The sequence below is a fragment of the Ursus americanus genome, chromosome 1 (assembly GCF_024610735.1).
Source record: "Ursus americanus isolate L20-20 chromosome 1, mUrsAme1.1.p, whole genome shotgun sequence".
NCBI lineage: Eukaryota > Metazoa > Chordata > Mammalia > Carnivora > Ursidae > Ursus > Ursus americanus.
Genome location: NC_142127.1, coordinates 75,129,299 through 75,141,318, shown reverse-complemented (window position 1 = coordinate 75,141,318; position 12,020 = coordinate 75,129,299). Strand labels below are relative to the sequence as shown.

The 12,020-nt window shown below is 42.2% G+C and overlaps 1 protein-coding gene across 1 annotated transcript in view; it reads left to right on the top strand.

The window, feature by feature from the left end:
- Nucleotides 1-12,020, top strand: part of MPP4 (MAGUK p55 scaffold protein 4) — a 38,382-nt gene that overhangs the window by 10,298 nt on the left and 16,064 nt on the right. Inside the window, exons 9-13 of the mRNA XM_087856043.1 lie at nt 1,148-1,219; nt 1,655-1,851; nt 4,745-4,809; nt 7,900-7,917; nt 10,714-10,749. Of these exons, the coding sequence (XP_087712169.1) occupies nt 1,148-1,219; nt 1,655-1,851; nt 4,745-4,809; nt 7,900-7,917; nt 10,714-10,749 (388 nt within the window). The remainder of the gene's footprint in view (nt 1-1,147; nt 1,220-1,654; nt 1,852-4,744; nt 4,810-7,899; nt 7,918-10,713; nt 10,750-12,020) is intronic.

Genomic DNA, 12,020 nt, shown 5'->3' with positions numbered 1-12,020 from the left:
GTCTGAACCTGAGCAAACTATTCTTGCTCCCTAACATTTTTCTACAGCTGAAATCTATTTAACATCTTCCCTGAGGTAGCTTCGGGGTAGGAGAGATGTCTTGGGATGCTAGCCTCTGGGGAGGGGGATTTCAACCACTGCCCTTGGTGGTTGAAACGGGATTTATGACCAGATGATGGTTTCTTCTAGGTCCCCAGTCCCACTTTTCAAACCTTCGCCAGAATCAGTCATAGGGGTATGTCCCTACCATCTCCCCCATGCACACCCCAAGTGTGGGGCCAGAGGTCGATGACTATTTAGCATATAGACTAGTGGTTCTCAAACTGGGTTTTGGGGGGAACTCTAAATGTTCATAGATGTGCCTCAGGGATAGAGATGAGAGGTGGTATTATAAGGAGTTTAGCAAGCACCAAAATATTTTGCAAATGACCACTGCTGCACAACGCTGCATGGCATGAAGACACTGCAAATGGGGCTTGAAGTCTGCCACTCACAGACGCACACGGCTCCACCTGAGCTGTTTTGGTGGTGGCTGCAGAGCCAGGATGGTGGGGTTGTGAAATTTCTGAGTGAGGACGAGGTTTTGTCCACCTCTGTATTCTCAGTGCATGTGACAGGAGGATCTTACCTTCTCCATCAGGCTGAGAGGTTCTCTGTCTCTTCAAAATGTTTGAGGGCCCCCATTCCCACCGTTAGCTTGGAGCTTGTCAGTCTCCTCAGAAGGCTTGGGAGCCCTCCTCTCCCCATCACACTGGGCTGCCTGGTGAAGGAACAGGTGCTCAGGAAGTAATTACCGACTGAGGTTTGAGGAAGGGAAGTCAGATCAAGACCTCATCTCCTTCCCCAGCATCTGTGGGAAGAAAATCTTGCTGAATAAGTTTGCAAGATGGAGTGTTCCGGGGGAGGCTGGTCCTCAGGGTGGGGCTCAGCAGGCTAGGGACTCCAGAGCCCCACAGCCGGGCAGAAGCTACATTTCTTCCTAATTTCCACTTCTGCGATGATATTTAGCTGTCGAACCTTTGTAAAAATCCCCATGGGGGATGTCACTCTTAAAGCTGGAAACACTGTGTTGTAACTCCTTCTGCTAAACCCCAATAATCCAGCGAAACCTGTAACTTGTTATCCCCTCCCCTTTGACATTTTCTAGGCCATGTCTCGCGGCACAATAATGTTCAAGGTGGTTCCAGTTTCTGCCCCTCCTGTTAATAGCCAGAAGATGGTAAGAATGTACAGAGTCTTCATAATCACACATAGTAAATTCTCAAATGACAATAACAGTGACTTAATATTTTGTATCATACTGCCCTTCTCTATAATGTGTTGCACATCTTTCAATACTGTGTTGTACATTTTTCAATACTGATGACCTGAGAGGTAAAAGAATAAATGAATCCGAAAAAAGGAGATGGGATACAAGAAGTTAAAAAGTAACATCAAGAATGGGAAACACTTGAGCAAAAACTTCTCAGCACTAAGAGATTCTGTTGCCAAAGTTACTTTTTTCATGGATCTTAGACTCAGTTAAAGAGGGAAGTTCTCCCTTTTGGAGAGTATGGGGAGATAAGACAGCAATAGTAGGTGGAGGGGTGGTTTTACGTCTTGACAACCCATGGGCAAGGTTCTTCTGATGGGGCCATTTTGCACCTGGTGTCAGGTGTACGTTCGTGCCATGATGGAATACTGGCCCCAGGAGGATCCCACCATCCCCTGCATGGACGCAGGGTTGCCTTTCCAGAAGGGGGACATCCTTCAGATTGTGGACCAGAATGATACCCTCTGGTGGCAGGCCCGGAAAATCTCAGACCTTGGTACCTGTGCTGGCCTAATTCCTTCTAACCACCTTCTGAAGAGGTAAGAAAACTCTCACTCCTGGACTAAGGACCGAGCCATCAGGAAATAAAATATTTCCCCAGCCTTCTGTTATTGCAGTTAAGACGGGGTAAAGGGAGACAAGCAGTTGGGTAAACACATACACTGGTCTATAAATCCAAAAGTCAACTTATCCAAATACCCTAAGCATCTTAAATACCAAGGGGATCAGAAGAATCATACCAGCTAGAAACGAGAGAAAAGCACTTGTGAAACTCAAACTTAAGAAGATAGTTCTAACTCCCTCTATTAATCATTCAAGGCTGTGTTGAAACCTCAGCTATTGAATATGAACCCATGACCCTCACTTTTGTGTTTTTGAGGTCCAAGGGAATGAGTAAAGATAGAAGATAGAAAAAGGTCCAAGGCTTAGCCAATGATAAGAAATCAAGAAGAAGGAAAGGAATTAACAATAGAGATTAAGAAGGAGTGACCAAAGAGGCAGGATGGAAATCAACCATGTCAGCTGCCGTAGAGTGGACTGAGAAGTAACCGTTGGATCTGGCAGTATGGCAATCAGAGGTGATCTTAATAAAAGCGATTTCAGTGGCGGGATGGGACCAAAGTCCTAGCAGAGTGGGATTTGAAGAAATTGATGGCATGAGATATTTTAGTACAAAGCAGAGCAGAACAATGGAGAACTAGCTGAAAGGGAAAGTGGAATGGTATGAGAGAACTTTTTTAGGTGAGGTACATAATGCTGGTGGGAACAGTCCACTTTTACAATAGAGAAAAAAGAGAAAGAATTGCTATTGTCAATGTCCTTGAGCAGACAGGAGAGGTGATCTAGTACAGTTGACCGTTGAACAAGGCAGGGGTTAGAGGTGCTGACCCCCATGCAGTCAAAAATCTACATGACTTCTGACCCCCCCCAAAACTTAACTACTGATAGCCTACTGTTGACCAATAACAGAAACAGTGGATTCACACATATTTGGTATGTTATATGTATTATATACCGTATTCTTACAATGAAGTAAGCTAGAGAAAAAGAAAATATTAATAAGAAAATCATAAGGAAAATACATTTGCCATACTGTACTGTTTTTATTTTTTGAAAAGTCTGTGTATAAGTGGGTCTGTTTAAAGGTCAACAATATACAAGTAGAGGGGTTGACCTTACACAGGATCACTAACAGTAACAGTAACAGCAGAGAATCCAGAGTGTGTGGACACGGTTGAAGGTGAGGCGTATGGTGGGAGCCTGTGGAAGTTCTCTATCAACCACTCTAATTTTCTCAGTGAAATAAGAAGTAATGTCATCAGCGGAGAGTAAGGGTGGGTAGGGAAGTGCTGGGAAGGAGAGAAGAGAAAGTTCGAGACGTTTCTATGAGAACCTGCGAGCAGATGCCTTAGGTAAATACAGTATGCATAAGTGAAGGGCCTGCTTAAGGTTAAATGTCATTCATTTGCAGTGATTCCAGTCAGCTTCCTGGTGGGCAGGTCTGGATGAGGCAGAATTGGATTTAACAGTAAATCTAGAAAAGGCCATGGGAGTGATTATAATGATGGGCCCTGATGCTTAAGCTAGTAAGGAGAGAAATGAGGGAGTAAGGGTCAGTGGAAAGGAAGTAAGATCAATGGATTATAGGAGGTCAGCAGATGATTGGGGCTGGGAAGGCATGAGGTGTTGGGAGAAGAAGGGGGTGCTGGAGGTTGAGATTGAGTTACTGACACAGGAAGGTCTGGGGTATGACACTGTGAGGCAGTGGCTGAGGTAGAGTGAACACCGAGTAAGAACTGGATGGCAGGAGATCAAGGAACCCAGAGGCCGCGTGTTCGGGGGGAGGGGGGGCATCTCTATGCCTAATGGAATCATGGAAAATCCTGTCGGAATCATGTTGAGAGTGTGAGGGCGAGCAGGCGTAATCTGGAGATGGCCAAGACCCCACCTCCAGACCTGTGGAGCCAAGGCCAAGCACGCTGCGGGGTGTGCGGGAGCCAGCTACCAGAGCCCGTGTGCACCCGTCCTCATGTCCACGGTCAGTGAGGCCAGGTGGCAGCTGGAAATCAGCCACCAGGAGAGTACTGACGTGAAAGACATCAGCAGACCTGCTCATCTGCTCCTTCCCTTCCCCCAGAGCTGGGAGAGGAAACAAGCCACTCTTAAAAGGTGCAGGGGAGGGAGCAGTACCCTCAGGAGACCTGGGCTTGGGTTAGAGCGAGGCGAAGGACTCACTCACTCACAGTAGAGGCTGAAGTCTGGGAGCCGGCTGATGATTGACTTCAAGATCCACGGGGTGTGGGAAAGGGCTTTGGGGAGGGCGGGTGGTGGACGGAGCCTTACAGGAATTAAAGTGCAGAGGATAACGGATGACCTGAGCTCTAGGGGCTGACACAAACAGGGATAAAGGCCTCATGAGATTAGGCACAAAGCAGTGAGGAGTCTCGAGTGGGGGTCTTGCAAGGCGCCCACAGAAATGACAGGTTGATTGGATTAGTGCACGTAAAGGAGGCAGAAAGAGCGAACCCACGTGGCCCTAAGGGAACTGTAGAGCTTCGGCAGTCTGGGGGGGGGGGGTGCGGAACACGCTGTGAAGGCTCAGAGGCCAGGCAAAGCGGCTAAGCCGCGGAGAGGCAGGGCCCCTGGGTCAGTTACTGAAGCTCTGGGGCCTGTGAACCCTTGGTCACCGGCCAGAGTTTCAGTAGAGGTCAGAGTTGCTCTGAAAGGATCTTGTGAGGCAGGAAAAAAGTGCTAAGAAAGCCTGTGTATTTGGAGACTATTTGATGATGTGTTTGGAGAAGAAATCTCCCTTTTCATGTGGATGGAGGCAGCAGAATTCTAGGAAACACTGGATCTCTTTCGCCCGGGTTAACCTGGGTGGGTTTTTTTTGTTTTTGTTTTTTTTCTCACGGTGTATTTCCTTGTGCATAGGAAGCAACGGGAGTTCTGGTGGTCTCAGCCATACCAGCCTCACACCGGTCTCCAATCCACCATATGTGAGTGTGCTAATACCTCAAACCCAGTGTGTGCCTCAGGGGGAAGCCTGCTCCTTCCCTCCCAGGGCTGGCTTCCTGCCCAAGAGGGGATCTCTAAATCTCTAAATGTCTCCCCTGCCCAAATAACCCCCTGGCAGCCATCTGAAATCCTACTCTGCACAGTTATTCCTTTGGATTTAGAAGAGTTTTCAGTTTCTGCAAATGCAAATGTCCCAGTGTTGGTGACACCGTCAGTGATGGCTCCCCAGGGTGGAGTCCCCCAGGGTCTCTACAGCTCATATACGGCTGCACACAACCTTCGCTTGCACTCCAGGCAGGGGGTTAAATTTCACTCTTCAGAAGCTCCGCTGAACAGCTATGTGTGCCTTTGATGAGTAAACACGAGACTGAATGATTCCTTAATCAATGCAGCTTGCTTGCTAGACAGTATTGTTCAAATGGCAGCGGGGGGAATGGCTAGTAAAGATGTCCGTGGTGGCAAACGCTTGTAAACTACTTCCTGCCTTAATACGTGGGGGCTGCAGCTTGGCAGAGCTCAACTGGAACCGTCTGTGTGAGGCCCTTCAGAAATGGCCCTTGTGCCAGCCCCTGGAAAGGAGGGAGGGAAGGGGACGGGGCACCAGGAGGAGGGAGAGGCGCCTGGCAGTAGGCTGCAAGGGGACAAACGTAGACAACAGTGTCGGTGTCACAGATCAGCCCATGGCAAGTCCTCAGTCACTGTATTACTCACTTCTCTCAGCCCCGCATTAGTTTTTCTTTTCTTTTTCTCTTGAAAACTTGTGAAGACAACTATAGAGAGAGTTTCGAAAGAAGAAAACCCTCTTATGATTCCTACACACTGGCAATATTTTCATATCACCTTATGGATACATATCTTACAGGCTTACACTAACAGCTGCAATACCACTTCCCATATTTTTTTAAACTAACATTTTTTTAAATCTTTAAATTTTTTAATTTTTAAATTTTTTTAAGTTTTTAAAAATTATTAACATGTAAGGTATTATTTGTTTCAGGGATACAGGTCTGTGATTCATCAATCTTACACAATACACAGCGCTCCCCACAACACATACCCTCCCCAGTGTCCATCACCCAGCCACCCCATCTCCCCATCCCCTCCCCTCCCCTCCAGCAACCCTCAGTTTATTTCCTGAGATTAAGAGTCTATTATGGTTTATCTCCCTCTCTGGTTTCATCTTGTTTCATTTTGTCCTCTCTTCCCCTGTGATCCTCTGCCTTGTTTCTCAAATTCCACATATCAGTGAGAGCATATGATCGTTGTCTTTCTCTGATTGACTTATTTAGCTTAGCATAATACCCTTTAGTTCCATCCAGCTCATTGCAAATGGCAAGATTTCATTTTTTGATTGCTGCATAATATTCCATTGTATATATATATCACGTCCTTTTTATCTATTCATCTGCTGATGAATATCTGGGCTCTTTCCATAGTTTGGCTATTGTGGACATTGCTGCTATAAACATTGGGGTGCAGGTGCCCCTTTGGATCACTACATTTGTATCTTTGGGGTAAACACTGACAGAATGGGAGAAGATATTTGCAAATGACATATCAGATAAAGGACTAGTATCCAAAATCTATAAAGAATGTATCAAACTCAATACCCAAAGAAGAGAGAATCCAATCCAGAAATGGGCAGAAGACATGAACAGACATTTCTGCAAAGAAGACATCCAAATGGCCAACAGACACATGGAAAAATGCCCAACATCACTCAGCATCAGGGAAATACAAATCAAAACCACAATGCGATACCACCTCACAACAGTCAGAATGGCTAAAATTAACACGGCAGGAAATGACAGATATTGGTGAGGATGTGGAGAAAGGGAGCCCTCCTACACTGTTGGGAATGGAGGCTGGTGCAGCCACTCTGGAGAACAGTATGGAGGTTCCTCAAAAAGTTGAAAATAGAGCTACCCTACAACCCAGCAATTGTACTACTGGGTATTAACCTAACATTTTATGAGAAACTTTTTTCATGATATGATCTTCATAGTGATATTTTAGTTATTTCCCCTGTGTTTTGGAAACGTTTTTTTGTTTTGTTTTTTCCCAAACCAGATTGAAGTACTTCTTTAATTCAGTTTCCTACTTCATTTCTCAAAGGCACATGAAAATGCTGCTGAAACTTCTAATGAGCATCTGATAACTAGTATGACTACTGGTTGATGTTTAATTTGCTCGTGTAGACTAAGTGTGATTTACATTAGCCTTTCGGAAAAGTCCATCCTGAAAAAGAATTTGCAGCCCCTATTGTTATACTCACGTATCTCTAAGTCCAAGAACCCCAAGGAAGGAGCCACTGACTTAAAGGGTCGCCTCTCGCAGGGTTGTTTCTGAAGGAGCATGATCAGTTTCTAAACTATTTCATCATTTCTTTTCTTTTTAACTGTTTTAGATGGTGCTGCCATAAGTATTATTTTGTATCTTTCTGTTTAATGTTACCATAGAGAGAAAATAATCTCAGGAGTAGGGTTATTGAGTCCAGAGGTATAGGCAATTTTATTTAACAAGACTTAATGAAAATTTGCAGATAACTATAAAAAATATATTTACTGAAGATGCACATACACTTGAATGGTCACATTTCTCTCCCTTCCTCCCATCCTTCCCTTTCCTTCCCTTCTCTTCCCTTCCTTCTTCTTTCTTCTCTTTTCTTTTCTTCCTTTCTTCTCTTTCCTTCCTCCCTTTCTCCCTCCCTTTCTTCCTCCCTTCCTTCCTTTTATCCCAGTCAAAATCCGAGTTCCTAATATATGATGGAAGTGCATTAACTCAGAAATTAGTAGAATGCAATCCTTACAGAACTTTAGGGTGGGAAGGGAGTGGATTTGCCAGAGGGAAGATCTCCATTTCCAACAAGATTCATAAATGTATAAGTTTCTATATTCATTTATCATTTTGTTACCAAACCTCTACCAAATTTCTATAGATTAAGCCCAGAATATTAGTTACTATAATTTTGGCACTTCACTTTTCTTATTATAAGTTAACCTGAAAAACTATCGCATTAACCAATGTGCTCTCTCTTTTTTTTTCTGCTTCCATTATTTGTCTGCGCCCAGCAATTTCTATGGAAGAAGGTAAGAAATAGTATTTGAAAAAACAAACAACCTCATCTCCGAAGTCTCATAGAAATTTTGTATAGTTTTCTTAACTCACTTCAATCCATTTCAGCTATTTTTAAAGCTCTCCTGTATACCTAGTTGTGTGCCAATCACTAATATCCTAATTTGTAAAAAAAGATGTCAGTCAACAGAAAGCACATATGATGTTATTGTCCTAACACTGAGAGGAATAGAAGAGAAGAGAGATAACGTTTAGATGCAGCTTATGGTAAAAAGTCAATAAGAGTTGTGAAGCTGGTTCACTGTTTTGTGTCAACTGTTTTACACACACGGTCTTAAAAATAATCCTGTAAGGATTGCGATTATTCCCATTTTATGGATTAAAAGATTGAGGTCTGCAGAAGGTAAGAATGTTGGGGGGTGTTGCAGGTACTGTAGTCTGGATGGAGGCTTCTGTCTGAAGGGCCCTGCATCATGGGCAAATGGGACTTCCAGCTATTACTGCCCAGGTGCCTCAGTATGATGCCAAACGCACACTCACAAAAGCAAGAAAGCAAGGTGCCATCTGCTTGTGGAAGGGGAGAGAAGTGAGAAGAGCAGTCCCCTAGCCACCCCCACATTTCAGTCCTGAAATTCAGTCCTGAATCAGGCCACCATCACAAGACCCCACAGATTGGGTACCTTAAATAACAGACACTTATTTTCTCATGATTCTGACAGCCCGAAAGTCCAAGATCAAGGTTTGGCGGGTCTGCCTTCTGGTGAGACTTCTCTCTGGCTTGCAGATGACTGCCTGTCCTTTTGGGCCTAGGCCCCAATCTTATGACCTCATTCAACCTTAAAGACCCTGTCTCCAAATACAGCCAAACTAGGGGCTAGAGCTTCAACATGTAAATTCGGGAGGGATACAAATGAGTCCATAACACCTACCCTTGCCACCAGTGTGGAATTGTTGATTTTAAGAGAGTAAAGTCAGTGTCTGTCTTACATCCCAGAGTAGCAAGTTAGAAAAATCAGGGCTACTTGTGCTGTTTTTAGAAAATCACTCCTGTCCTCTGTAAAAAGGAACAATAATTATAGTTTTTCTTTGCTTAAAAAACACACACACATAAAACCTCTAGTTATGTCTTAGGAACTAATGGATCCACTGTTGTTATAAAATACTAATCTGAAAAATAATCTCTCAATAAATGTAAGGAATTGAATGGCAGCTATGTTATTGGTTTACCTGTGTCCCTCTCTCTATAAAGCAGTATTATTTTATAAAATTTTTCATATTGCATATTTTACTTAAAAAACAGTTATATGGTCTGTAAGGAGGGAGTAATAAGTTTATTATATGACTTGGTAATATTATAGCTTATTATACAGACAATTATTTGCAGTTTTGGAACATGACAAGACTTATTTATTAAACCACTATTTATTGTGACACCTGGGTGGCTCAGTTGGTTAAGCAACCGGTTCTTGATTTCGGCTCAGGTCATGATCTCAGGGTCCTGGGATCAAGCCCCTTATCAGGTTCCATGCTTAGCTCAGAGTCTGCTTGAGATTCTTTCTTTGTCTCTCCCTATGCCTCTCTCTTTAATAAATAAATAAATAAAATCTTTTTAAAAACCCCTTTAAACTACTATTTATTGATCACTTGGGAAGTGCTGGGCACTGTGTTAGGCACAAGATGTATAGTGCTGAAAAAAAGTTATTTTTTCCAAACATATATTCAAATTTTGATATTAAAAGGAAAATTCAGTTCAATTTAATAATTTGTCAGGTACCTATTATGTGTAAGACACTGCACTAAACTTTGTAAAGTATAAAAACTAGCAGAACAGTTTCTGCTTTCAAGGCGTTATCTAGGAAGGCAAATAAGGCAAATACTCAAATGATTATGTTACATGGTAGAATAGATGTGCAGGAGCAGAGAGCTCACGGTAGTAGGAAGAAAATGCTATGTGGTTCATGGCAGAGATATTCATTTTTGTTGGTGTTTGAGATGGACCTTGAAGCATTACAGGCAAAGGGAACAGCATAAGCAAAGGCACAGAGGAGGCCTGATGGTGGCTCCTCTGATGGGGGTACAAGACACGTGACAGAAAGAAGTAGATAATAGCCTTCAGAGTTGGGTTTGGGTCATGTCGTAGAGGGTTTTGTGTATTAGGATGGGATGGGTGGTTTTAAAAATTATATTCTCTTATCCTGTTATGAATACCCTAGCTAAAGGTAAAAATAATTAATATTTATTGAGCACTTACCATCTGTCTGAGCTGTTCATACATTATCTTAATTAGTCCTTTCTTATATGGTAGATATTACCACCATCTCCATTTATAGATAGAAAACCGAAGCTTGAGGTAAACTAATTGGCCCACTCTAAAAGATGATGGTTTTTTTTTTTTTTTTAAGATTTTACTTATTTGTCAGAGAGAGAGTGAGCACAAGCAGGGGGAGCAGAGAGGAAGAAGTCCCTGCTCAGCGGGGAGCCCAATGCGGGATTCGATCCCAAGACCCTGGTATCATGACCTGAGCCTAACACAGACGCTTAACTGACTGAGCTATCTAGCTGTCCCAAAAAGCTGATGCTTTAAAAATTGTAACCATTTGATGTTATGTAGGCTTCTATACCATAGATCTTCATTTTCATTTCATACAGTGGAGTCCTTTTTCTCCCTCCAAGTGAGCAAGCATGAGGAATAGTTGTAAAAGTAATGTTATTATAAGATGATCTGAGTTTTTCTGACATAAGTCTATACGTTGGGAATTTTGTTTGTGATACTCATACATTTTAAGTTCTATTTTTCTATCCTGTTTTAGATGACATGAAGATTGATGAGAAGTGTGTGGAAGCAGGTAACGTTTCCTCTTGACAGATTTACCACCAGAAGGAACATGAAGCATCTCAGCTCTAGATTTTCTAAAGCAGAGTTAGCCAAACGGGGCCACAGGCCTTTCCTCTGGAAGAAATGTGTAAAATGAGCCCCTTCCCTCCCCACCCCTGCATCCTTTTTCTGTGGTTCTGGCACTTGAAAGGGAAGCACAGCTGTGGGAATGTCTCCAGGCTCCAAACCAACCTTCTAGAAAGTGTTCTAGAAAGCAGTGTCTTGGAAATGATCACGGGAACACTTAGTAATACTCAGGTGTTATGTTCAGCAACATTCAGTGGCATGTCTGGAAACTGCCATGCTCTTTGGGAAATACTATAAAATATTGAAATGCCAATTTTTAAAAAACAACATATATTTTTTGCTATTGTTTGGTACCATCTTCTGATAGATTCTAATATAGATAATTAGTAGTGGGTTCCAAATTTTTGAGAGAAATATATGAAAACTTTTTATCTTTCGGTACTTAAATTTTTTTGTAAATTGGGAAAAGATTTTCCAAATTTAGTGCAGAACTAAGATTGGTTCAAGAATCACAACGGTAATGTTGGGAACTATTAGAAAGTCAATCTGATAGGTGAGTTTGTCTTGGCTTTCTGGGCTAATCTAGTTTTTAGAAATTAAAGAACAATATGAAATCTTTAAATAGTGGATATTTCAAAGATTCACATATACTTCCCGGAACAACTACAGAATAATGCTGACACCATATTTATTCTATCAAATACACATTTTGTTTTTTAAAAACTCACCCCAATATTCATTTCTTTCTGTAATTTAATTAGGTAATATGTTCACATACTTTAAAATTCAAAAACTAGAAAAGTATGGAATTCCTCCCTTTCCCTGCTCCCCTACTCGGTTTTATTTCTTGAGGTAATAAATGCTCTGTTTCTTGTTGATCCCTCCAGACATATTCTGTGCATATAAAAGCAATAATGTTTTTTCTCCTCTCCCTACCATCATCCTCACCATTTTTTAAAAAAACACCCTTTTTTTAAAAACAAAAGACATTTTTGATGGTATGTTATACACAGTATTCTGTTCCTGGCTTTTTTCCTTAGCATTATATATGAGTCCGTCTTTTACATAAATAGCCTCTTCATTTGTTTTTTAATAGCTTATTGAGAAAGTAAATTATTGTGCATTTATACAATAACTTATTGGTAGACATTTGAGTTATGTCCAGTCTCTTCTATTACAAGCAGTGCTACAATGAATAGCTTTGTAAACACACTG